This window comes from Rhinatrema bivittatum, chromosome 4 (assembly GCF_901001135.1).
Source record: "Rhinatrema bivittatum chromosome 4, aRhiBiv1.1, whole genome shotgun sequence".
Classification (NCBI taxonomy): Eukaryota; Metazoa; Chordata; class Amphibia; order Gymnophiona; family Rhinatrematidae; genus Rhinatrema; species Rhinatrema bivittatum.
In genome coordinates this window covers 47,347,305-47,375,213 of record NC_042618.1, presented here as the reverse complement: position 1 = coordinate 47,375,213, position 27,909 = coordinate 47,347,305, and the positions used below count along the sequence as shown (strand labels likewise).

The window sequence follows — 27,909 nt, the reverse complement described above, 5'->3', positions numbered from 1 at the left end:
TTTTTAAACTATCTGCATACTGAGGTGAATATCAATTGGTTTACATGGTAATCATTTGCTTCAGTCTACAACCTTTATCATTAATTCAGACTTCACTGCAATATTCTCACTCTCCTAATTTCTAGTACCCATGTAACTTTCTTAAAGCATGGCCCACACAAGCATGAATTCAAAAACATTAAGCCATATTAAATCAACAACTTTGCACTGACCTGACAAATAAAGCTAGCCCCCAATGTTCTGATCAAAATTCTCCTTTTCTTCTTGACTCCAACAGAAGATTCGCCATGGCAGGAAGAAACCATCTCTGGTCTGCCAACCTACATTTGAAATTCCTCCGACAGGCTGCCACCAGTGTAACCACCCTCTCCTGATAGGCCCAGACTGCTTTCCTCTTCTCCCCCTCACGTCTGAGGGAAAAGTGAGGGGACAGTCATGCAAGTAGGCCTCAGCTAGTCTCCTGTACTGTGCCTTTCTAAATCGGTAGGCTTCATGTAATGTAGTAGGGAAAACTTCACTCAGAGTACTACCAAAAAGGATTTTAGATTGTATTGGCAGAAAACTGTTTATAACTGGTTTGGCAAGAATGAGGTTCAACCTCACATTAGCAAGACTGGCTCATCTGACTACTTCAAGCTGCTGTAGTACAACCATAATCAATCTTTGTGGGGTACTGTGGCCTAATAGGTTAGTTGATAAAGTAGGAAAGGCTGCTGACAGTATCTTTTTCTGTCAACAGTGGGAAAAAGCTCCAAATAGATCAACTGCAGTTCAATTTCCATGAATGCTGAAGTGTGGGGAAGGTGAGAACATGGACACATCCATGACAAGACCCCTATTCTCCAGCTTAATAGCCAGAAACAAAATTGTTTAAAAAAAGGGAATCGTACGGACTTCACCAACTTCAACCTCAAGGGGCAACATAGCATTAACCAAAAGTTAGTACTGGGATAATCTGTAGTGGTGAACTTTATCACATTTTTAGAGACAGATGCATTTTGACTTGACATGCAATAATACTAATCTCCAAAATGTTTGCTAAATTTGAAACAAAATTGTAATAGTTAAGCAGAAAACAAAAGACCAATTTTAATTGCGCTCATCAGAAAAGGTGATCAACATTTATTTTGGAATCTATTTAAACAGGCTCTAAAGACTTACAAAAAGCATTTAGTTTAGATCATCTTTGTGGATTATTTTCTAATTAACAAAGCGGTAGCCGATCCAGTGAACTGTGTAACAGTGACGACAATGGGAATCGGATGAAAACAAGCCCTTTATTAAAATGCCCGACTCTGGCCGAGTTTCGCTCCCTGACTAGCTGAAAGACGGCTTGTTTGTTTGAATTTGCTATATATGGAACGTTTTTTGACTTCAACGCTGGTATCACGTAGCAATACTATGGTGATAAGAGAAAGTCTCTTTGTATTGAGAGAGTATTCATCTGCGGCGAAGGCATAATCAATTTGATATCTTCTACATTGGTCTAATCAAGTCCTGGATAAATGAATTGCCCCTGAGGCAGCTCTGTGCAAGGGAGCGAAACTCGGCCAGAGTCGGGCATTTTAATAAAGGGCTTGTTTTCATCCGATTCCCATTGTCGTCATTTTCTAATTATTCATTGCTTTCATTCTGTGTTTTGGTAACCAGTGCATTTTACAATTGTATACAGTACCTTCAAAATATTCAAGTGGGTGCTACAAGGTGGGAACAAAAAAAAAAATACACATACTATTACAGCAATCTCATCTGTGAATAAAAAAAACATTAAATATTAAGGCCATCTAGGGATTCACATTAAATAAGGACTACCACAGATTTAAGAATATTATTGTAAACAAACACTAATCACTATAACGAGACAGCAATTTTGGAAGGACTATCAGTTTCACAAAACATGCTTTGTTCAGTTTTTAAAGTAGTACTGAGACAGTGAAAACTTGACTTTTAATGGTGTTGCAATTCTATACATGGAGGGGCATTCCTGCAGCGACATCGCCGCAGTTCTGTGTATGGCTTGCTGCTACTACAGTGACATAAGCAGCCCAATTTCCATTGGCCAAGGTACTACTGGAGCCACTAATGAGTACCACGTTTGAAAAAAAAAACCCACACAAATTAAAATCTTAAAAAAAAAAAAAAACAAAAAAAAACAAACCCAAATGCCAAGAATGATTTTTAAAAGCAGATGTTTCAAAAAAAATCACAGCTCTCTATATCCAGTGTTTGCAGGGTAATCATTTATACTAACTCTAGCATAAAGCATGCAGTAGTCCTTTAAAGATCAAAAAGTTAATGCAGTGCTCCATAACAATTTTTTTTTATAAATTGTTGAGCTAAAATGATCTAAAAAATTGTATAAGTCAGAATAGTTTCTCATACATTACGTTTTGGATTTCAGAGTTATAACGGGGCTGGATTTAGGCACAGGTAACATAGGCTCGTGCCTTGAGCGCCAAATTCAGAAAGTGCCCAAAAACTGGGACTCCTCTTGCTGCTCTGTTTTCCGGCGGAAGGAGAGAGCCCCTTGCCCCAAGTCCTTTGGCTATGGATGCCTTCCATCTTAAATCCGGCCCTGGGTATAAATCTTTGTGAACAAAAAAGCTTTTCAGCTATTACAGTAGCAAGGAATCTGGACACAGCCTCCTTTTTGAAGAATTATTTCAAGTTTTCATTTTTAGATCCTGTGCAACAAAAATGTCCTTCCTTCCTGGAAATGTTAGGGAGGGCGCGTTTCTGTCTGATGGCTGTTTCTTCAAAAAGAGCTGATACGTAAAGATACGACCATGCTTGGAATCTGGGGAGACAGAAAGCTGAACAAGGAAAATGTGTTTAAGAGCTTGTGGAGTAGCCTAGTGGTTAGAGCAGAGGTCTTTGAACCAGGGAGACCAAGCTTCAGATCCCCCTGCTGCTCCTTGTGACAAGTCACTTTACCCTCCATTTCCTTAGTTACAAACTTAAGGTTCATTCATCAAAATGCATTATGGCGCATAAAGAAAACAGAGGGCAACATCACATGTTTTTAACACTGGAAATAACTACACCTTTTTTCCTGACGTTAAGCTGTGTGATATCGCAAACTACGTTATGGCCGTTCCGGGCATAAGTATTGCAAATTGCATTTCGGCCATTTCTGGGCTTTGGGAGAAGTGGAGTGTGAGAACGATCAAGCTAGGGCAAGAGAATATTGAAGAAATCTCATCTTTGGGAGACTTTCCTCACTCCAAATGACGTCAAATCTTTACTGAGGTGCACTGCCCTGTTCGTACTTCTCGCTCTGCATGTCAATCTGGCCCCAAAACCCTAAATCGCCACAAATCTCACCTTGAGTTATTAGCTGGCCCTCCTATAGTGATATAAATAATAATATTTGACCTCTAAGAAGGCCTTATAAAGAGAGTCTCTTTCTCTCTCTCCTCCCCCCATAGTAATTGCCTGTCTAAATGCAAGTATCACGGAGCGTGAAAACTAACGCACCCCGCAAAACTACCTATGCAAAGCGTTAACAAAGCACATGGTGTGTTAATTCTAAAATCATAAACACGCCCCTTTTTCTTATTGCAGGTGTTATCCATGCGAAATTATAGCATTTTGATAAATCTAGGGGTTAGATTGTGAGCCCTCTGGGGACAGAGAAATAACAATACCTGAATGTAATTCACTTTGAAGTGCCAAAAAGTGGAATATAAATAAATATATACAAAAATAAGGAGGAGGAGAAGGCACTGAAATTAACACCCACAGACTCATCCATTAATAGGAGAAGGAAGAAGGTTCAATCTGCTTTAAGCTCAAGGTATACTTACAAATCTGAAGTGAGGAAAACCAAATACTTGGGAGTGAATTAAAAAAAAAAATGTTCATGTAAAAATAGCACATACATTCTATTTTATAAACTTTTGAGTATGTGTATATTTTTGGTTTCATGCTATATTTTAACGAGGGGTGGGTGGGGTGGGAGATAGTCTAGGAGCATTCCGAAGCAGGGCTCAGAAGTACGAGCAGTAATTGCTTTTCTGTAAGATATACATTATCAAACATATCACTTTTACACCTGCTAATTGATTCACACTAGTGAAATCAGACTTGTCCAGTGTTTGCAATTTTTGGGTGGGAGGTCTAGGTGAACTGCTGGAGGGATTAAATGAACTGGATGAACCGGTGGCAATATCAGCAAACTGATTATTCTAAGTATGCTTGCAAGAATTTTCAAAACGATATGCGCACACACTTGTTTCCCTGTTTAAATCAGGGTTATTATGCATACATGCATGTTTTTACATGCATGTTTATAAAATGGGTAGCCAAAAGGATGTGTTTTCTTGTATTAGAAATATTTGCACAGACTATAACATAAGCATGCAGTTTTGAAACAGAAATGCATGGTATTTTATAAAATCTGCAGTTCCAGCCTCAGTTTATAAAATACTAGCATTAATCTCCACACGTCCACTTACGCACACAAATGTTGTACCATGGATAGGTTCGAAAGTTAGGTTCTTAAGGAGGACATAAGATAGAGGTCCTTAAAACAATAAGAACATAAATTGCCAAGCTGGGTAAGCCAAAAGGGTCCCATCAAGCCCAGCATCCTGTTTCCAACAGAGGCCAAACCAGGCCACAAGAACCTGGCAATTACCCACACTAAGAAGATCCCATGCTACTGATGCAATTAATAGCAGTGGCTATTCCCTAAGTAAACTTGATTAATAGCCGTTAATGGACTTCTCCTCCAAGATCTTATCCAAACCTTTTTTGAACCCAGCTACACTAACTGCACTAACCACATCCTCTGGCAACAAATTCCAGAGCTTAATTGTGCGTTGAGTGAAAAAGAATTTTCTCTGATTAGTCCTAAATGTGCTACTTGCTAACTTCATGGAATGCCCCCTAGTCCTTCTATTATTCGAAAATGAAAATAACCGATTCACATCTACTCGTTCAAGACCTCTCATGATCTTAAAGACCTCTATCATATCCCCCCCTCAGCCATCTCTTCTCCTAGCTGAACAGCTCTTCAACCTTTCCTCATAGGGGAGCTGTTCCATCCCCTTTATCATTTTGGTTGCCCTTCTCTGTACTTTCTCCATCGCAACTATATCTTTTTTGAGATGCAGCGACCAGAATTGTACACAGTATTCAAGGTGCGGTCTCACCCTGGAGCGATATAGAGGCATTATGACATTTTCCGTTTTATTCACCATTCCCTTCCTAATAATTCCTAACATTGTTTGCTTTTTTGACTGCTGCAGCACACTGAGCCGACAATTTTAAAGTATTATCCACTATGATGCCTAGAACTTTTTCCTGGGTGGTAGCTCCTAATATGGAACCTAACATCGTGTAACTACAGCAAGGGTTATTTTTCCCTATATGCATCACCTTGCATTTGTCCACATTAAACTTCATCTGCCATTTGGATGCCCAATCTTCCAGTCTTGCAATGAGTGAAGTGGAATGAGTAAGTGTGAATCGGTTGTTTACTCCTTCAAAAAAAGTACAAAGCCTAGGGGACACGCAATGAAGTTACTAGCAGGTCGATACAGTAACGTGCGGTTAAAGATTCCCCGTCTGTAACGTGCTGGGAGCGCACAATACAGACGAGTAAGGCCATCCAGCGATACAGTCTCCAGTTTCACGCGTCCTTAGCGCTTTGTAAAATAGACACATAACCCTTTCCGCACCCAGCATGTAAATGAACGAAAAAGCTGTATAATGAAGGAATTAGCTATTCCCCTCCGATACTGTAACGGGCGCTGATATTATCTCCTTAGGAACGCGCTGTTTTGCCGCGGCCTTAACGTGTTAGTTTACCGCCTCCCCCTAGTAGGAGTTAGGAGTCTAGTAACAAATCCATCGACATCGCTTAAGATACTCAAACACAATAAAACAATAAGCCTGGCACCCTCCTTGATGTAGTACGTCCCGGATGCCCCCCCTCCCCAGCGCGCCTGCCACTACCCCTTTCATCAGCTGCATCCACCCATTATGCCCCTCACGGGCATGTCCCGCTTCACAGCGCGCTCCCACTCAAATCCGTTCATGGGTATATACCCTTTCGCCCCCCTCACAGCGCCATGCTACCACTGCGACCCAGCAGTCCCGTGAGGCCTACAAAAAAAAAAAAAAAATCCCCGGCTCCCGCGCCCCCGCACTGGCCCGCCGACTCTACCCCCTTCCTCCCGATCGGGCGGGTAGGCGGCGGCGAAAAGCAAAAAAAAAAACACAAAATCAATTTTTTTTTTTTCAAAAAGAGACATCACACAATGCATAAAATAATTTCTCCAGCCTTAAAGCGACAATTTTGGTTTTTTCCAAAAGCGACTTACTTTTGGGATCTTGACAGATCCCAAAAGTAAGTCGCAAAAGTAACTTACTTTTCTGAAGCCATCAGGAACACGATCTTAGCTCCTCCGGACGAAGACGAAGATGGCCGCCTGCACGGGAAAAGCGTGCACTTGGCAGCTGAAGACGTGACGTCACGACGTTTGGCGTCACGAGATGTGACGTCACGTCTTCAGCTGCCAATTGCACGCTTTCCCCCGTGCAGGCGGCCATCTTCGTCTTGAGCTACGATCGTGATGGCTTCAGAAAAGTAAGTTACTTTTGCGACTTACTTGACAGATCCCAAAAGTAAGTCGCTTTAAGGCTGGAGAAATTATTTTATGCATTGTGTGATGTCGCTTTTTGAAAAAAAAAAAATTGCTTTGGTTTTCGCCGCCGCCTACCCGCCCGATCGGGAGGAGGGGGGTAGAGTCGGCGGGCCAGTGCGGGGGCGCGGGAGCCGGGGATTTTTTTTTTTTTTGTAGGCCTCACGGGACTGCCGGGTCGCAGTGGATGCAGCTGATGAAAGGGGTAGTGGCGGGTGCGCTGGGGAGAGGGGGGGGCATCTGGGACGTACTACATCAAGGAGGGTGCCAGGCTTACCGAAACGCTTCTATTGCCTCTGCTCGCAGGTCTATTTCGCCGGCTTGCTGCACACTTTCGCTTTGCTCGGCTCTGCTTTTTCTCCTCTCCCGTCTGTCTTCGCCGCTGTGCCTCACCTCCTCCCGGAGCAAGGCTGCTTTCGCGCCCTGCTCCGGGAGGAGGAGAGACACAGCGACGAAGCAACAAAGACTTTTCGTGTTTTTTACACTTCCTGGTGCCTGTCATTCCAAATGCCATTTGAAATGACAGGTACCAGCGCACCCAGGTTACTGTATAGGCGCTGTATTAAGCGCCTATACAGTAAAATGGGTTGCGCGGGCATAACCCTTCCCTAACGCTTTAAAGCCGCGGCATGCATTTGCAAGCAATTAGAAGAGAGTATCGGGGACTAAGTGAAGAGAACTGTGCGTGCGGGGAGGAAGGGTGCGCCTGACACTGCCGCACTGTTTCTACTGCGGCCTTACTGTATCGACCTGTAGGTAATATATTTAAGATGAGTAAAAAATATATAGTTTATCCTATTTAATGCATAATTAAACTATGGAATTAATTGTTGCAGGATGTGGTGAAAGCTGTTAGTGTAGCTGAGTTTAAAAAAACGTTTGGACAAGTTCCTGGAAGAAAAGTCCATAAATCATCAAGGTGGACGTGGGGAAATCTACTGCTTATTCTTGGGATAAGTAGCTTGGACTGAGTTTTTGGGATCCTGCTTACTTGTGACCTGGCTTGGCCACTGTTGGAAACGAGATACTGGGCTTGAGGAACCTTTGGTCTGACACTGTATGGCAAATCTTATGTTCTTTCATAATTTTTGAAAGGATTTACACACTTCAAACTGAGTTTTACATATTTAATTGCACTTTACATGTGTAAGTGGGCTTTGAAAATTACTACAATATATGCCATTGAATTGGCAATAGGTTTTACATACACGAGAACATTAAGTGCTTAAATGGGCTCTTGAAAACTGCTATATGATGTGCTTTTATGCATATAAATCCTTTGGAAAATTACCCCCTTAGTGTACAGTGCGATATTTCAAAAGCACAAGTAATTTTCAGCAATACAATTTTGATATTAATAGCTTTAAAAAAAATGCATACTTCCCTAAAAACCTGGGAGCCACCATGTTAAGTATAGCAAACTACCTAATACTCAGGGGATGGAACTGGTTCATGCAAGGTACAGGATATCATTTACAATATCATCATTAGAGCTGTTTTGGGCATTAACAAATGAACAACAAAAACAAAAAATAAACAAACATAGGCATTTATCTGATAAACAATGGGAAAAAAAAAACCCACCACCATTGCTACTCGTATTCTCACCCCCCTTCCATTGCCTGCCTTGGATCTTTCATTTTGTTTTGATGCCTTTTTCATACAGATGCCTTCAGCTGCACACGATTTTAGCAGCTGATGAGCTTCCATACTCATCCTTCTCTCACGCGGCTCATTACGCTGTATAATCTGTTCCCAACAGCGAGCACGGGTGCTAATGGTAAGAGGACAGAATGTGCAAAGGGGGGGAGTGTATGCTAGGGTGAGTATACATTGGTATGATAGAACATTTGTGTTATGAAAAAATGTATACATTTTATTCAATCAGAAGACATACCTTGCAATAGTACCTAGCAATTTTTGTACACTCCATGAACCCTGATTAGCTGAAAAACACCCCCCCCCCCCGCACAATTTACAATTTAAAGCACCTAAAGATAAGCCCTAATCATAATCAATTTTTTTGAGAGAGCGCAACCAGAACTGCACAGAATATTCAAGGTGCAAGTACACTTTTACTTCCCTAGCGATGCAAACTTAAGACACAGAAATGATGGCAGAAAAGAATCAAATGATCCATCCAGTCTGCCCAGCAAGTTTAAGGTAGTAACTTCCACTCTGTGCAGTTATCCCAAAGCCTTATGATAACCCATAAAAATTGCAACTAGCAACATTTTTTTTACTGGGGGATAAGGTTTCTTGAAAATTCAGGCAGTGCTGCTTGACGTGCTTTCCTTATGGACTTGGTCGTAGAAGCAGTCCTGTGCTTTTTCCCTTATATCTGCACATCAGTACCCCAGATTGTAGAAGTCTGGTCCCTCTTGGTTGTTGTCTAAATCCAATTTCCCTTTTCCTCCTGCCGAAGTGAGGAGCAATGTTGCAGTTGCATTAAATACAAAACTCACATATTAAATAATTATATAGCACAGGGCTAACACAAAATTCATGCTTCAAAGGCCCTTCAATGTGCTGTAATTTATAATCAATCGGTCATTCAGAATTCAATAGGTTTCCTCCTTTTCAAAATGTGAGTACACACACATTTATATACATATGCACAAAATGTTTCTCTTTTGCATGTAAAACTCAAAACGTCTATACAAGTAATTAGCATCAAACGATAGAAGACTGCACTTCTCAGAGTGCCAGGTGTTCTGGGAAAAGTACCACAGCATCTTAGAGCACAAGTGTGTCGATTATATCTGAGGTTTTTAACCAAACTCCTCTTGCATGTACCCAACACTGCAATGTTTTGAAAGGAGACTTCCTTCTTCAGGGGTAACCCAGATCACACTGTCTTCATCTGCAAAATTCCCGGGTTTAATCACAAGACTTACTAGTAAATGACGGAGCTGCTGCTATAATCAACCACTCTTATATTAAACTCACATTCTGAAAAGAAGGAAACATTGAATTCTTAATGACCTAAGATTACAAGTTACAGCACACTGAAGGTTCTTTGAAGCATGAATTATTGTGTTAGTCCTGTGCTATATGAAGATCATTAATATAATTGTTTAATGTGGGAGTTTCTTTTTTTTTTTAGTTCGCCGTATAAAGTGAGATCGTGTTCTTTCACTTTTTGGATTTTTTCATTTTTGTGCAGTTGCATTAAAACTTATTGGTTAAGGGTAGTAATCTCCATGCCTTCTGCCGCCATACCAGCAAGTTACCCTCCCCACATGCTTTTCTCATCTAGCCTTTAGACTCCACAGTATTTATCCCATGCCTCTTTGAACTCCGACTGTTTTCGTATTCATCACCTCCTCCAGAAGGGCATTCCAGGCATCCACCATCCTCTCCGTGAAGAAATATTTTCTGACATTGGTTTCGAGGTGTACCCCCTAGAGTTTCATTTTGTGACCCCCTAGTTCTACTGATTTCTTTCCAATGGAAAAGGTTCGAGTTTGTACATCCTTAAAACCTTTTAGGTATCTGAAGGTCTGTCTCATATCTCCCCTGCACTTCCTCTCTTCAGCCTCTCCTCATCGGTCTTCCCGTACAGAATCCACACCATTTTGGTTGCCCTTCTCTGTACTGCCCCATCCCAGTCTCTCTCCTTTTTGAGATACAGGCTCCAGCATGGCCTCTATAACAGGGTACTATCAAGCTAGGGCGAGATAACATAGTAGAAATCTCATATTTTTGTGAGACCTTCCCTCACTCCAAATGACGTAAAATCTTCACCAAAGTGTACTGTGCAGTTCGTACGTCTCATTCTGCAGGTAAAACTGGCCCCTAAACCCTCACCAACACCTCACCTCAAACTATTAGCTGGCCCTCCTATAGTCATAAATAGCTGAATATTGGGAAGGCCTCCGAGAGGCTCTCTACTCCAGTTCACGCCTTTCCTCAAGCCTACAAACGGCCAAAATGCAATTTGCAATCTTTAACGCAGATTGCATTATGGCAGTTTCGGGCATAATCGCACAGCTTAACACCCAGAAAAAAAGGTGTAGTTATTTCCGGCGTTAAAACCGTGCAGTAGTATGTGTTATGCTGTCACACAGTGCGACGCTGCTTCATTTTAATTAATCCAAACCAAACCCCTCCCCAATCCCACCCCTTCTAAAATAGTTTCATTTGCACCATGTGACATTCCTATTCTCGCATGTATTATGGCGTTATCGCGTATGTTAACGCCATAACGCGTTTTGATGAATGAGCCTGTTGGTTCGTCCACATCAATCTTTCATCTAAGATGATATTCTTAGTTTCATTCTGCATTCCTTTCCAAATAATTTCTAAAACTATTTGCATTTTGATCACCACTGCACAGCAAGCTGCAGATTTCAGAGTCAAATGGTGAATTCAGCTCAGTGTGTACCAGCATTCATAAAACCATGTTGGGAATTATTCAGAAAGGAGTATAGAATATCATGAAACCTCTGTACTGACTCATGGTGCAATTCTGATCACCTCATGTCAAAAATAAAATAAAAAAAAGAGAGCAGAACTAGAGAAGGCCAACAAGAATGAAAAAGGGTTAAACAGGTTAAGGCAATTCAGCTTGGAGAACAGATGATTTAGAGGGGACAGGATAGGTGGTTTATAAATCATGAGGGGGTGGAACAGATAGTACTATGGAAAAGACTAAATCGCCATCTTCTAAGACTAAGGAATGCCCATATAACAAACAAAGTTGTAAAAAGTATTTTTTACACTCAACACACACAGTTGAGCTATGGAATTTGTTGCCAGAGGATGTGTTCAAGGCATCAAATATAGCTGGGTTTAAAAGGGGTTTGGTCAAGTTCCGGAAGGAAAAGTCCATAAACTATTAGCCAGGTAGACGTGGGAAAGTCACCAGTTATCCCTGGGCATGAGCAACAAGCAATGGAAGCTTGAGATCCGCTAGGTACCTCCCCGTGACCCAGTTTGTCCACTGAGACAGGACGCTGGGCTCGATGAACCTTTAATCTGATCCAGCATGGCAAATCTTATGTTCTTACTCAGATCCTCATGAAATAATTCTGTTCCAAGCAGGGCTGCTCCCAGGGATTCAGTCAACAGGTTAGAATTTTCAAAAGGAATAATTTAGCAGTAATGCTCTATTTTATTTTATTTTTTTTGAAAAATCATCTTTTATGCAACCAGATGCACAAACGTATCGGTTAGATAACTGAAATAAACACTGTACGATCTCCAATAATTTAATACAAACAATAAGAGTCCAATAAAGTATTTCCTCATACCGTCAAGTCTATACTTGGCAGCATGATCTATTTTCTTGTTTTTACCTAAAACTCACTCAACTCTCATCATTCATCCCCACCTTCGGCAACTCTTACACCGCTTCCCAACACACCCACTCATACAGTCCCACCTTTACTGCACATCAGTGCATAGCTTTCTTTAATAAAGCTCCCTTTCAGCTCAACTAGCTGTATAGGTACACCACCTTGGGTGGAAGTTTACTTGCAAAATGGCAGTTAATAAAATCACCTGGACCTTTCTCTTGGTCTGTTATTATATAATAATTGTTCCTTGCAAACTGTTTATTTTTAAGATCCAGTATACCTGCATTTCTATTATTGTATAGCTGTTCTTTAAGAATCTGGTTAATATTGGCACAGAAGTGCTGAGGGATCATTTGATAGCTTAAGGACTATTAAAGTTCCAGAAAGTGTCCTGCTCTACCCAGCTTGTCCCAGGTTAAACAAATCTCAACTAAAGTCTCATAAGGAGTACAGGAAAAGCAATAACCTTAAAGAGAGTACCTGGAAAGCTATGACTACAAATGCTCATAGTTTGGGAAATAAAATCCCAAATCTGCAGGCCCTAATGACGGAGGCAGAACTGGACATCGTTGCTATCACAGAGACATGGTTCACAGAATCTCATGATTGGGATACAGCAATACCAGGCTATAACTTGTTAAGGAAGGACAGAGTGGATAGAAAAGGGGGAGGTGTGGCTCTTTATGTCAGAAATAATATCCAAGCATCTGAGCTGCAAGGAAGTTGGGGCAAGGAAGAAGCACTATGGGTCGACCTAAAAAAAGATGACGGATCATCCATTTATATTGGAGTGGTTTACAGGCCTCCAAACCAAAAGGAAGAGCTGGACAGAGATCTGGTTGAAGACATCCATAAGATAGGTAAGAAGGGGGAAGTGGTGATTGTTGGTGACTTTAATATGCCAGATGTAGACTGGAAAATCCCATCTGCAGAATCTAAAAACAGTAGAGCAATAGTGGATGCCATGCAGGTATCTTTGTTTAAACAAATGGTATTGGAACCCACAAGAGAAGGAACTATACTCGACTTAGTGCTCACTAATGCAGATAATGTCTCTGATGTCCAGATGGGTGCCCACCTCAGCACCAGTGATCAAACGGTATAGTTTAATATCACTAAAAGAATATGGAAAAGAAGCACAAAGACCAGAGTTTTACAGTTCAAAAACACAGACTGAGGAAATGGGGAAGTACCTAGAGGAAGAACTAAATGGATGGGAAAAATGAGAGAGATGTGGATCAGCAGTGGACCAATCTAAAAGGAGCAATCGCTCTATATGTTAGAAATGTAAAGAAAAGCAAAAGAAAAATGAAACCTATCTGGTTCTCAAAGGAGGTGGCTGACAAAATTAAAGCTAAAAGAACAGCATACAAGAAATATAAAAGATCCCAAAGGGAGGAGCACAAAGAAGAATATTTGATTCAACTGAGGGAGACGAAGAAATTAATCAAGTTGGCAAAAAGTCAAGAGGAAGAGAGGATTGCCAAGGAGATAAAATATGGTGACAAAACATTTTTCAGATACATCAGCGAAAAGAGAAAAGTCCAAAGTGGTATAGTGAAATTGAAAGGTGGAAATGATCAATGTGTGGAGAGAGACGAAGAAATGGCAGAAATATTAAACGAATACTTCAGCTCTGTGTTCACTAAAGAAGACCCTGGAGAAGGACCATCTCTACACAACAAGAAACTGGAGGGAAGTGGAACAGATGAAAATCCATTTACAGTAGATAATGTATGGGAAGAGCTAAAGAATCTGAAAGTGGACAAAGCCATGGGGCCTGATGGGATTCATCCAAGGATACTGAGGGAGCTCAGAGATGTGCTAGTGGGACCGCTGTGTGACCTGTTCAATAGATCCCTAGAAACGGGAGTGGTGCAGAGAGATTGGAGAAGAGCGGTGGTGGTCCCGCTCCACAAGAGAGTGGGAACAGAGAGGAGGCTGGTAACTACAGACCGGTTAGCCTCACTTCGGTGGTGGGAAAAGTAATGGAGTCACTGTTGAAAGAGAGAATAGTGAACTATCTACAGTCCAGAGAATTGATGGACCAGAGGCAGCATGGATTCACCAGAGGAAGATCCTGTCAGACAAATCTGATTGACTTTTTTGACTGGGTAACCAAGGAATTGGATCAAGGAAGAGCGCTCGATGTCATCTACTTGGATTTCAGCAAAGCTTTTGATACGGTTCCGCACAGGAGACTGGTGAATAAAACGAGAAGCTTAGGAGTGAGTGCTGAGGTGGTGACCTGGATTGAAAACTGGTTGACGGACAGAAGACAATGTGTGATGGTAAATGGAACCTTCTCTGAAGAGAGAGCGGTTTTAAGTGGTGTACCGCAAGGATCGGTGTTGGGACCGGTCCTGTTCAATATCTTTGTGAGCGACATTGCGGACGGGATAGAAGGTAAGGTTTGTCTTTTTGCGGATGACACTAAGATCTGCAACAGAGTGGACACGCCGGAAGGAGTGGAGAGAATGAGACGGGATTTAAGGAAACTGGAAGAGTGGTCGAAGATATGGCAGCTGAGATTCAATGCCAAGAAGTGCAAAGTCATGCATATGGGGAGTGGAAATCCGAATGAACTATATTCGATGGGGAGGGGAAAGGCTGATGTGCACAGAGCAGGAGAGAGACCTTGTCTAATGATATGAAGTCTGCGAAACAATGTGACAAGGCGATAGCAAAAGCCAGAAGAATGCTGGGATGCATAGAGAGAGGAATATCGAGTAAGAAAAGGGAAGTGATTATCCCCTTGTACAGATCCTTGGTGAGGCCACACCTGGAGTACTGTGTTCAGTTCTGGAGACCGTATCTACAAAGAGACAAGGACAAGACGGAAGCAGTACAGAGAAGGGCGACCAGGAAGGTGGAGGGTCTTCATAGGATGACATACGAGGAGAGATTTAAGAATCTAAATATGTACTCCCTGGAGGAAAGGAGGAGCAGGGGTGATATGATTCAGACTTTCAGATACTTGAAAAACTTTAATGATCCAAAGACAACGACAAACCTTTTCCGTCAGAAAAAAATCAGCAGAACCAGAGGTCATGAGCTGAGGCTCCAGGGAGGAAGACTAAGAACCAAAGTCAGGAAGTATTTCTTCACGGAAAGGGTGGTGGATGCCTGGAATGCCCTTCCGGAGGAAGTGGTGAAGTCTAAAACTGTGAACGACTTCAAAGGGGCGTGGGATAAACACTGTGGATCCATTAAGTCTAGAGGGCGTGAATAAAGTGGAGGCATTCAAACACTGCACGGAGCGGCAGTAGCCACAGCGGCATTCACGGAGCGGGATGCCAGTGGCCAGTAGTTGGTGTTCCACCTTCACGGAGCGGAAGGATGGAGGGCTGCTATTTCCAAAAAAATAAATAAATAAAACAAAACAAAAAAATAAAGACAGGGGTGGGTAAGAGTATGGGGCAAGGGGGTGGCCTGCTTGTTACCCCTAATTGAGCTGGATGTCACTTGGATGCAGATACAGAGCTGAGCTCTAAATTGGGTGGAGGGGAATTAGGGCTGGAGGGTACTGGAAGCCAATAGTAACAGGTGGGAGAGAGAAAAAGGGAAAAAAAATGGATAAAGTGCGTAGCTTGCTGGGCAGACTTGATGGGCCGTTTGGTCTTCTTCTGCCGTCATTTCTATGTTTCTATGTTTCTATGATCCTTTTCCAGCTTGCAGCAAGAGTGGCAGGTGAAGGCCGACCTGAGCTCCCTGCTCCACCCCCTACCTAGAAAACCACCACCGATGGGGCATGATTCTGAGTTGTCTGCAGCTCTACCACCACCAAGAGGTCCTCAATAATATGGAGCCAGTGAGGCTTTCTATTAGGTAGATAAGGCAGGGCAAGGGTGGCTGGGGATGAACTGGATTACGTGCATCTGTGCCAAACGTGCAGTACCCACCTACATCGGTTACTTCGTTTTACAGAAATTAGAGGTACTTGATGGTATCTCCGAGCCTGATCTAAAAACGCACTTGAATGGCAGAAATGCTAAATTAAGCCACAGTGAACTTCCAGCTGGGCTGCAGTTCCCAAGGCTGTGCATAAAAGCAAAGGCGGCAAAGCCGTGATGTGTGCGCTATGGGACATGCACACCTCTCGTTTCTGAAGATGGGCCCACAGAGTTACGTGCAGAGAATTGTTTTTGTTTCCACCACAGCAGCCATGGGTGCTCATTCTCATCCGTAAAAAAGGGAAATGCCATGGGAGTGCGGAGCCGCAGTACTTTCAGAGGATAAACGTACCTTGGTTTGGATTAAAGCTCGAGAACCATTTAGGCCCAGACCATCAACTTCAGTTTCTTCAGCATCGAGGTTTGTTCCTACCACAAAGTGATCTGCACCACCAGAAACATTCTGAAATGGAATGAATATAATTAGTAACCTTAATCATTTTAATTAAGGAATAAAGGCATGGAAATGGTCTTTCATGGCAGAACGGTGTCATCTCAGGTATGTCATGTACAAGACTGGATAATACATTAGATGGACTAGGTAAGTGCCACCCCGATTTTTCCTCTTTTCCTGGCCCGGATCTCACACCCTCCACTTTAAGTATTGGCCATGCCCCACCACCACCACAGGCTAGCATCAGGAGTGGATAAGCATAGTTTTGCTGCTGCCAAATCTTCAAGCAATCATTATCTGCAGTGATGACAGAAAAAAAATTCAGCAAAGGACTTGTGAGCTGGCAAGGATTCGCGGGCCCTCTGGCAGCCCAGCCCATCACACTGAATTTTCCTCCTATTGTCCCAGAAGCAGCTGTTGCTTGAAGATTTCTGCACCAAAATGAGGAGAGGTAGAATGGAGGAGGAGACTCAGGAAGAGGGCCCAAGGGAGGAGTGGGGACCACCCAACTCTACCATTATTTTGGAGCAGGGATTCTCTCTCCCTTCCCTCCCTCTGGGGCACACTGGCTAGCCCCGGCCATAAGGCCCAAGGATATACCTCGTACTTGCCACTAGTAGAGACATATTTCAACAGGACAGTGACAGGGCCAGCGTGAATCTGCACAGAGAAGCAACTTATGCGGGGCAGCAGTTAGCAAAAGCCTTCAGGTCTCTCTCAGGCTTAAACAGGCTGCTGCTCATCTCTACCTCTTGCAGCTATAAGAGGTTCCCCTAAGCAAAGCGAAACCAAACAGATGGGGAGGTGGGAGATACCAGCCATGTGTTCAAGTTACTGACACACAAGGGAGAGGGAATAGGAGAGGAGGGCCTGCAAGAGAAAGAAAACAGACTAGCAGAGAGGAAGAGAGACAATAAGGAGCATGAGGAGAAAGAAGAATTTAGAAAAGAAATGAGGAGAAAGAGGGAGCACAGCAGAGAGGAGGAAGGATAAAAGGGGAGGGCGATCGTCAGATGAGGTATCTAGAAAAGAGGGAATATGAGAGAAGAAGAAAGGAAGTACAGCTGTGTGTGTGTGTGTGTGTGTGTGTAGGCGGGGGGCGGGGAATGAGATTGATTAGGAAGGGTGAGAGGTAGGATAATGGTGAAGCAGCTTTCCACTGTCTCTCATCATTTTAAATGAGTGTCCCGTTGTGGGAAATAACTTGGGGTCCAGCGTGCTGTGGGCAGAATCAGAGCAAAGAGGTGGCCGGAATAACCTGCTCTGGAAAACAGCAGCATGGAGCAGTAAGACGACAGTGACTGAAGCCTGGGCCTACCCCTCGCCCTTAGAGCATTCTTCTATGGGGCGCTGCAGACTTCACAGGTAGTCTGTATTTCTCCCACTCTTTAGCGCGTTTTGCAAAATTTAGAAAGCACTAGGTTTTTGGTTTGTCCACTCATCTCTAATGCAGACATCACAGAAAGGACCAGCAGGCAGGTAGACAAAAAAAAAAAAAACACAGAAGAGCAGGAAACCGTGAAGCTGACAGGGTTCCCACACTCTGCCATTATAGAGGAAAAGCAGTGAGCTGGCCAGGGTTGAGGGAAAAGATGATGAGAGAAAGGGAACCTGAGGATATGAAGGGAGGAAAGTGCACGACACCCATCCCCTACCAACACCCAAACCTTAACCAGCAAGCCTGACAACGTACTGTGCCTTAGGCAGAGCCGTCCGGACTTCTAATCATTTACGATTATAGACAGGCATATTGATGTGCTTCAAAGTAGTATTCAAGTAGTAAGGGACAGAGACTGCCGTGAACTGGTTGCAAATTTAAATAGCCCGCGGTTTTTTGAGCACGTTGACGTCATGACGTCTAGCGTCTGGTTGCTATAGCAACACCAAGTCAATCGTAGCAATTAACAGGAAACAATGGAGATTTGCAGAAAAACATTCAGTTCCAAAGCTGTATTGAGACCATCAGGATCCACTGTTCCCAGACGATGTATCCATCGTTGCTCGGCTTGAAGTAACAGTATCAAAATCTCCTCCACTCCAATGTTGATGAAACTGTTGTAAAAACACAAACTTTCAAATCAAAGGTGTGAGCATGTTCAATGCAGTGAGCAGTTAACGGTGCTGTTAAGCGACCATTGTCTCTGTCCCTTACTACTTGAATTCTTTTGAGCCTTTTTGTCCAGATGAAAAGGCTGGCGACGCCGAGGCATTAAGTTAAGTAGTTCTACTTTCTTTTTTTTCTATATGATACATTAAGTCAGCTTCTATATTGTGCATTTCAGAATATCCTTTTGTCATTGACTCCTGAAGAAGCAACCTTGTGTTGCAAAACACCGGCCGCTGTCTGGTCTCTTCAACAATTTATTTATAAGGGCACAGTTGGATGTTATTATCATTTCTATCCTTTTGACAAATATCTACTTTGAAGCATATCAATATGCCTGTCTATAACCGCAAATGATTAGAAGTCCGGACGGCTCTGCCTAAGGCACATTACGTTGTCAGGCTTGCTGATGCGGTTCCACTTATAAAATAATATATACCTACGGCGTTAGCCTTTGACTTGAATTTTCAGTATCTGGTCCTTTTGTTGTTGCGTTAAAAATAGCACCTCAATTTATAACACAAATCAAACATTTAAAAATGTGCAAGATAGCGATCTGGGCAATGCTGAATGCGTTAGGCTTAACCTCCTCCACCTCCAGGCTGGGAAAATACATCTGGGCAGCTGCTCCGCTTGATGCCCAAGTGCCCCAGCTGGAGGAGCAGCAGCTTGAAAAGCACTCCCATTCTGTCCAGCAGCAGTAGTCATGAAGCACAGGATCCATGAGTCAACATACTTATAAGTCCATCAGCAGCTCTGCCCCCTCCTTATGCATGGGTTTCCAGGGCTGGATGAAGGGCCACTGCAAAGCCCTTAAGCATGACGACTCAAAGATCCTCTACTTCATCTTCCACTGTCATCACTACTACTGGAGATGGCAGTATAGTAATTGTTCACACAGGGTGAAAAAACAGGTAGCATTAGCCCTGGGCACAGGTACTAAAAGAATCTATAGAATTAGATAAGAAGCATGTCAGAGGTAAAAAAATATTAAAACCTTTTCCAAATACATTTCAGGCCAAAAGCCTGTGAGGGAGTCAACTGGACCACTAGATGACCAAAGGGTAAAAGGGGTGGTCAGGGAAGACAAGGAAATAGAAAAACTGAATGATTATATCCACACTGAAAACATTCTGTGATGGTTCTGAGCAACTAAAAATCTCTGTGATAATGGAGGATGTAATAGGTCAAAATTGACAAACTAAAGCAAAAAAGAATCACCAGGACCAGACTAGAGTCCTGAATGAACTCAAAACAAGTAATTGTTTTAAAAACCTGTTCCTAAAAACATCCAAAGGTACCTGAAGACAGAGGTTGGCCAAATTAACATCGATTTTTATAAGGGGTGATCTGAGAAACCACAGATCAGTTCAGTGTATGGCGGTGGTAAAAAAAACCCCAAATAGAATGTTAAGAATTATCCAAAAAGGAATGGAGAATAAGACAGAAGTGATAGTGCCTCTATTGATCCATGGTGCGACCACATCTAGAGTACTGTGGACAGTTCTGGTTGCCATATCTCAGAAAAAGACATAGCACAACTAGAAACGGTGCAGGAGGGCAACCAAGATAATACAAGGGATAGAATGGCTCCTCTATAATGAGAGGCTGCACAGGTTAGAGATCTTCAGCTTGGAAAAGAGACAGCTAAGAGGGGATGTGACAGAAGTTTATAAAATCGTGAGTGAGCTGGAATGAGCAAATAATGAATGGTTATTTATTCTTTCAAATAATATTAAAACAAGGGGACATTATGAAACTAACAATCGAAAGGTTTAAAATAAAACATAAAAGTACTTTTTCACTCAGCATGCAATCAACCTGTGGAACTTGTTGCCAGAAAGACATGATCAAGGCGACTAAATCTATATTAAACCCTGCTATGTTAAACAAATTCCTGGGGAAAAGTCCATAAAACATTATTAGTCAGGTAGACTAGGGAAAGCTATTGCTATCCCTGGACGTGAGTAACAAGAAATAGATGTATTTTTTGGGGCCTGCCAAGTACTTGTGACCCAGATTGGTCACTGTTGGAAACAGGATACTGGGCTAGATGGACCTTGGTCTGATCCAACATGATATTTCTTATGTACTACAGTGCCTATGCAATTATAACAACTAGGGAAAGCAAGCTTCTTGAATGCTTCCAACAAATTTGTAGATGAATTGCGTGGGTGGAGTTTGTGTGCACAGGCACGTGTATGGATGGGGTGTAGAGGGAGCAGAGGGACAGGTGGATGGAGGTATGAAAGAATGTGTCTTTGTGCGCACACAGGCATTTCAGAGGTACATGTATGTAGGTATGCATTGGGGTTGGTGTGTAGTATGGGGGGGCGATATGTACACTATATATAGAGGAACATAAGAATATAAGAAGTCATACAGTATCAGACCGAGGGTCGATCAAGCCCATCATCCTATTTCCAAAAGCGGCCAATCCGAGTTACAAGTAACTGGCAAGCACCCAAACATTAAACGGATCCCATGCTACTAATGCCAGTAACAGAAGTAGCTATTTCCTAAGTCAACTTGATTAATAGCAGTTTTTGGACTTTTCCTCCGGGAACTTATCCAAACCTTTTTTTAAACACAGTTACACTTAACTGCACTAACCACATCCTCTGGAAACAAATTCCAGAGCTTAATTGTGCATTCAGTGAAAAACAATTGTCTCCGATTAGTTTTAAATGTGCTACTTGCTAATGTTATGGAATGCCCCCTAGTCCTCCTATTATATGAAAGAGTAAATAACCGAGTTCTAGATCTCTCATGATTTTAAAGACCTCTATCATATCCCCCCTCAGTCGTCTCTTCTCCAAGCTGAAAAGTCCTAACCTCTTTAGTCTTTCCTCATAGGGGAGCTGTTCCATCCCCTTTATCATTCTGGTCGCCCTTTTTTGAAAGTGCTTTTTAGTACCATACGTTGACAGCTGTTTCAGTTATTTTCCCTGTATTGCTTTGTGCCATAGTGCTGGAAGGCTGAGGGAGGGCATTTCTTTTTCAGCAGTTCTAACCGTTTCCCATAGAAAGCAACAGGGATCGTTTTTGGAGGCTCAGTTCTCAATACCACCCTGATGTTTGCATGTCAAATATTTGGAGACATTGATCCCTTTATATGATTCCTTCCAACATTCCATATGCTGGAAAGCCATAAGAAGGGTGTTTAAAAACAATGGGATGAAATTTGAAAGTTTCCTTCCTCAAAGTATTGCAAGAATGTGCTAACCCATTACCAAAGTTATTATTAAACCTACTAACAAACTTATGTCGGGATTTGGGGTACAGGACACCTCAAAAATATCATTGTAATGAAAAATGTATTCACCTTTTGATCTGCATTGATTCCGAGAGCAAACATGATGTTCTTGCAGCAAGTGAATTCATGCCAGGAACATCTTAATCCAGATCCTGTGCTCATACCATGGATAGTTCTCCAAGTGCTTACAGAATTGACACTGAAACAGTGATTCACAAAAATGGTCAAAATAAACTGAGTGAACCTCTAGCTCTCTATGTATTTTAAACATTTGCTTTCCAAGAACTTAAAGTGGCAACAAATACTGGAAAAAAAAGGGGCAAGCAATAGAGCAAACTTCCCCACAGTTATGGAATCCACCAAGGTGTACCAGAGAAGATGCAAACAAAACTTTAAAACATCAAGTGGTGGTAGCTTTGTTACATGCTAAAGACAAATCCAGAACATTTGCTGCACATCACCCCCAAATACCAACTTCTAAAATACAGCACCAGTGGCTTAATCAGCAGCAACATGGCACAAGAAGAGCACGATGAATGTTAATGGTATTCTACAGCATCGTGCCGACCAGAGGCTACCAAGCACAGAACCACCTTAAGTGTTAGGGACCCGAAGAAGATAGAGAAAGAAGCAGAGAATTCCCCCCCACCCAAAGACTGGGTCAGCAAATCAAGGGGTGTAGCCCTGAAATGTCAAAACTCAAAAAGAAAAAAAGGTAAGCCATTTTTAGCATCCGTGCACTATCCATAAAGAAGAAGTGGTGTACCTCTAAAAATAAGACCACTAGGCCAGCGGTGGAAGATGAGAACGTTTAGGTGCAAAACTACTCTTCCGTAGCACATGAGGTTGTCAAGTGTTGAAAGAATATATATATATTAAACCAAGATTTAGTAAAACGTGTGTTACCCAAGCTGTGCCTCCACAAGTTCGACCCCTCCTTTTTCTTCACTGCTGGTCTCGAGAAGTCTGTTTAAACTTATTACAATTTCGGGTGACTGCTGTACAGGTCCATCCGGAAAACTAAACTTAAAGATGTCCTCATAGCTCAAGCTGACCTACAAAAACAAAATTACTCTTGGAGTTAGCAGTCCAGTCAAGGGCATTTTATTCACTTCACTTTGTAGCAGAATGATATTTACTCCGCAGTCTTGTGTACATTTGCTCCTTTATAAAACAGGATTATGCTGTAGGACAGTGCTGGAGTCTGTTTTCTTCTGCTAGCTGCTATTCAGAAACCCAAAACTCATCTTTCCACCCCCTAAGCATTAGAAGAGAAATATTTGACCCTGCCTGTTAAATTTCACAGCATGCAAGCATAATCAGCAACAAAAAGCATTTATATTTTCCATCAGCAGTTTACTTTGGATTACAGGTAAAAAAAAAAAAAAAAAAAAAAAGACACCCAAACATTTCTGAGCTGCTTATTATGTACTGCACACTGACACAGCAGATAAAGACCAGGCCCGTTCAGTCTGCCCAGTTGTGCTGGCCCCCGCTGCTGACTGATTCCAGCTTCTGGCTGTAGAAGCTTGGGTCATCTACCTATCCTGGGCAAATGAGCATACCTAATCCAAGACCCAGCCGCTCCCCCGCCACCAGGTCTTACCACAATAAAACTTGTGTCCCGCTAAGTGCTACTAACAAAATCATAATTTGATCACAGGTCATCAAAACCCATCATGTTAAACCCAGAACCAGCACCAGACTATGTGGGACCCTCAATCAGACACCCCTTACAACGCTTCTAATACCCGGAGAAGCCTATTGGCTGCCCTTCTGGTCTAGAAATCCCGATTCATTGTGTCATCTGTACCAGCACTGGCCCAGTCATCAGCCTGTGGGCTTTTAGTGTTCCACTTGCATCCTCTCTGTGCAAGGCCAACCTCAGACTTGGCTCCTGAAGTCTCTTCTCACTATTGGACCTCTTAATAATTACTGCCACAGCATTACTATGATTCTAGCCATACTGAAAACACTGCAGAATTTCTACCCGGGTTTTTAAATTCCAGAGCATTACCCTGCCATGTCTCCTAGTCGCACCTTTGTGATGCAATTATAGATTTTAGCTTAGTTCCAAATTTCTGTGGGCAAAGCGTGCTATAAATTATATGCATATCACTCACCCCCAAATTTGGCCTCTCTAGGCACAGACTTAGTAGGCCTGTGCATAAATCCAGGCCTGGTTGAAGCATGTAGGCAGGTACAAACTGCTCTCACACTTTTTTTGCTGCATGCCCCACTGTCAGTCTTTTGAGGGAGGAAATGCTGCAAAGCATCATAGGCTTGCAACTGTATTTTTGAAATTAGGGTGAAAATTAGTTTAAACTGATTTTTACCTTTGCAAAACTAGAGAATGTATCAGTAGAAATAGATTTAAATTGAAAATGATGGACCTTGTGAATGGGTTACTGTGGATTGGGTTTTATTAACTGATTACAATTGAGGAAGACTCCTTGAAAATACTATTTTGGGTTAAATCTCAACAGGGTGGGCTCTCTCATGACACCATACGATCATCACTGAGTACCGGTAGGTTTTTAACCAGGAAATTGCAGTATACAAAACAAATGAAATTAAAATTCTCTACCCATCTTGCCTCTGTTTAGATTTCCCAGCGTAGTAAATATATCCTACAATCGGTACCAATCTGGATTCAGGAAAGGGCACGAAGCAGAATCAGTTCTGTTGGCCATCGCAAACAGTATCCACCCTCATGCAGTTCAGGGTGGTGACTGCCTCACTGTCCTACTTGATCTCTCGGCTGCCTTTGATACAGTCGATCACCATCTCCTGGATCCAGCGACTCAAGGACATAAAAAAAAAATAGATGGCACTGCCCTAAAGTGGTTTGAATCATTCCTTGCTAACAGAACGCAGTTGATAATGAGGGCCAACAAACCATCTTACCCTACACCTCAGGGACTGGTCCTCTCCCCACTGTGCTTAAACATCTACATGTGTCCTATCTGCGACCTCATCTAGTCCTTGAATATGGAGTGCTACCTATTTGTAGATGACATCCAACTCTGCACCAAAACTGGATCTGATCAAACTTCATCCATTACCAGCATTAATAACTGTCTTACAGTGGCTTAGTAAACACAAAGACTAAATCCATCTAAACTGGAACCCCTGTGGCTAGTCCATCACCCAAAAAAAAAAAAAAAAAACAAAAAAAAAAAAAAACTTCCCTCACTAGCAGGTGCCACCTTAAATCCTAAAGGAGTCGGTACAAAGCCTAGAGGTTCAACTCTGCCAAAAGCTCACAATGGAACCCCAAATTCCAAAGCAGTAAGGGTCCTCCTTCATGTATCTGCATCAGATCACCAACTATGTAATTTCCTTGCTATATGTAATCTTGCCAGTTACTGCTGCGAGAATTTTAATAAGTGCAAAAGCAACTGATCCTATCAAGCCTATTCTACATCATCTTCACTGGCTCCCAGTTTAGAACTCTCTGCTTGAATAAACAGGCCCCTGAATACCTCTCTCAAGCTTCTCTCCCCTTACTCACACTGAAAGCAACTCCGGTCTGCCAAAATGGCTCTTCTTTCCTCTCCTCCCCTGGCTGCTGCCAGATTGTCCTGCACAAGACTGTGTGCTTTCAGCACCAAAAATTTGGAGTCATGCTACCTTAAGTTCAGTAAAAAAGCTGAGGCATGGCTTTTCAGCCAGGCCTTCTCCCAAGACCCACATCTTCTACCCAACTTCCTGAACCCTCTACAAAAGACTGTGCTATACACAACAGGGGCACAACTGGGTCTTGAAACTATTCACTAATGGGGATTTCCTATGCTGGATCCCAATGCTTCATTAATTGCAAATCCTGATTTGAATGTAAGCTGCTCCAGTGCCTCTGCTCATTTAAAATTTATTGCAATCCACCTAGAGACCAACTTTGGGAAGAGTCAGAAAATCCAATGTTCTTAAAAAAAACAAAACAAAACAGCTGAGCACTCAGTGCATATACAGGGACATGAAACATCCTTCTCCCCCTGTCACCCTGCAACCCAACCAGCTTGGCCATAGCACCACCCCCTCAGCCTAGCACAGCCCCTCCTGCAGCCCTCATGAGCAGATTCCCCCACCACAGCGGGATGTCACCCCTCTCCTCGTCTTTTTAGCAATGCGCCATTCCAGGGACAAGTGTAATTTGCAAACAGCACACACTACTGGCAAGAAGTGTGTGTGTCGTCAAGAAAATGGCACATGCTAAAACCTGGCCCCCCACCTTGGGACCACAGCCGAAACGACACCGACAGACAGAGGCCTCCAATTCCCAAGTGAACTATACATACATAGATTCTGAATACACGTAATTGTGAAAGTTTACAATACGATTGTAATGAAACCCCAAACCTCAGCTCCTGAATCGGCAGCAGCATTTCTTCTGTCGTGTTCAGTGGACTCGGGATAATCGTGTCCGGAGGTAGTGCAATGAGTTTGGTTAACGGCGGCAACATTTTGGAGGCTGTCTGACACTGGCACCAGCGCTTCAAGCATATTGTTAAAACTCTCAGACTTGGCTACAGATTCAGTGAAGCCTTCAAAGTCACCCCACGAATTACTGTGCTCAGTTACTGTGCTGGCAGCAGCGGTATTCTCAGGCAGTCCTACACTTGCACAAATCCTCGCTTCACCCACAGCCTCCCAGAGGCCGGATTGAAGCTTCTCGAGTGTCATATTTTCTTCAGAGTTCTGATCGAAGCTTGCTCCGCTCTCCAGGACGCTCATTCCGTCCCAAGGGCCATACCAGCGACGGCTTCACCGGGATGCTGCGGGCAGGCGCAGTTTAGAGCAGGACTTTCCAACAAATATCGAGCCTGCATTGTTTTTTGCCCCATGGTGCTAGGCGGCCGTCAGCAAGGAGGAATAGGTGAACAGCGGGTCGTCATCCCCGTAAATCCCGCAAGGGCGGCGTGCGACAGGCGCCAAAAGCTTCTCAGCACAGCAGAAACGCAGCCAGCTTCTTCATTCTGCCCCAAGCATTTAAATTCATTAACGCCGCTGGGTGAGGGCGTCATGTGCTTTCACTGTTGATAGTTTCAATATTCCTGGCTTTGTTACCTGGGAAAAGGAAAAGGTTTAAAAAAAAAAAAAAAAAAAAGCTGAAATAATGACCACTGCATACGGACAGTCAATAAAACATCAAAAATAGATTTAAAGTACACAGGCATATCAACACAGTAGCTAAATATGGCTCTTTGTTGAGGTGTCAGGTGATTTTATTGATTAGAACAAGCTACTGTGTAATCCTGTGCTGCTGTTGATGACTTTAAAAACAGCAGTACCAAGTACATTCCTCAGGATATTAAATTTGCCTTTTGCGTCCCCTTTTGCTTGTCCTTCTAGGTCATGGTGCACTTCTTACCTCTGAAGAAGAGAGATGGACATATGGTTTTTGTGCAGCTACACTACCTGTTCTTTGGGCAAAAACAAACAAAACATAAATCTCTTTTAGAGTCCTCCCTTAGTCTGACCGAGCTAGATTCCTAGTTTATGAGGAACAGAGTGAAGTCTTCCAGGGACTCTGCAGGTTACAGATAAAAAAAAAAAAAAAGGAGAGAGATAAGAGATTTCTGATTGCAATCTTAAACCGCACCCCCACCAACATCTGATTAAAAAAAAAACAAACCAGGAAGTCACAGAACCCATAAAAGGGTGCAGGTCAAAGTGCTGGCAACTTTCACTTCCAAACGAATTCTCTCAAAAATGCAGCTCGTACTAACGTTGGGACAATAAACTGGTTCTTAAAATGGAATGAACCAGCTGCAGTGTGGTGCTGGACGTTTGCATGGCAGCGCCAGGCTAGCCCGAAGAGCGCGGTTTTAATTCTTTGTTCAAACACATACATTCTGGTTTGAGTATTTGTTCTTGTTTTGAATAATGCCTATTGCCTCGCCAGGTTTACCACTTTTTTTTTCTGCTTCACCCTTTGATTTTATACCCAATCAGGTCGTGATATCCTCTTATCGCAGCAGCGTAAGAATTCTCCAAGAGACGACCACGTGTATGAGCTTTCATAGTAAAATGGGCCATCCAGTCTGCCCAACAAAGGGTTCGGGCTTGTAACTGGCACTCCTTGCAGGGTAATTACCCCAAGGATAAGGATGCCCCATTCACGCTGGGAAAGTAATGGCCAGATTCCGCCCACCCCCCACCCCCACTATTTTGCCTGTACACATTTTAAGAATAAGCAGGCTCCATCTAAGCCAAACAGGTGACTGACAGATCTCCACTCTCCCAGCTCCC

At 42.8% G+C, this 27,909-nt stretch overlaps 1 protein-coding gene across 2 annotated transcripts; it reads right to left on the bottom strand.

The window, feature by feature from the left end:
* Window positions 1-1,099: 1,099 nt before the first annotated feature.
* Window positions 1,100-26,360, bottom strand: LOC115089785 (uncharacterized protein CLBA1-like). Of its 2 annotated transcripts, none has more exons than XM_029598083.1 (5): window positions 26,017-26,360; window positions 22,564-22,712; window positions 21,727-21,856; window positions 16,196-16,306; window positions 1,100-2,813 (listed from the first exon to the last, which is right to left on the bottom strand). In XM_029598083.1, exons 1-5 carry the CDS (start codon window positions 26,338-26,340, stop codon window positions 2,664-2,666), a joined length of 864 nt encoding a protein of 287 aa, XP_029453943.1. In that variant the 5' UTR covers window positions 26,341-26,360; the 3' UTR covers window positions 1,100-2,663. The 2 variants fall into 2 exon arrangements, with proteins under 2 accessions (XP_029453943.1, XP_029453944.1); XM_029598084.1 differs by lacking the exon at window positions 1,100-2,813 and adding an exon at window positions 7,761-8,424.
* Window positions 26,361-27,909: the final 1,549 nt, after the last annotated feature.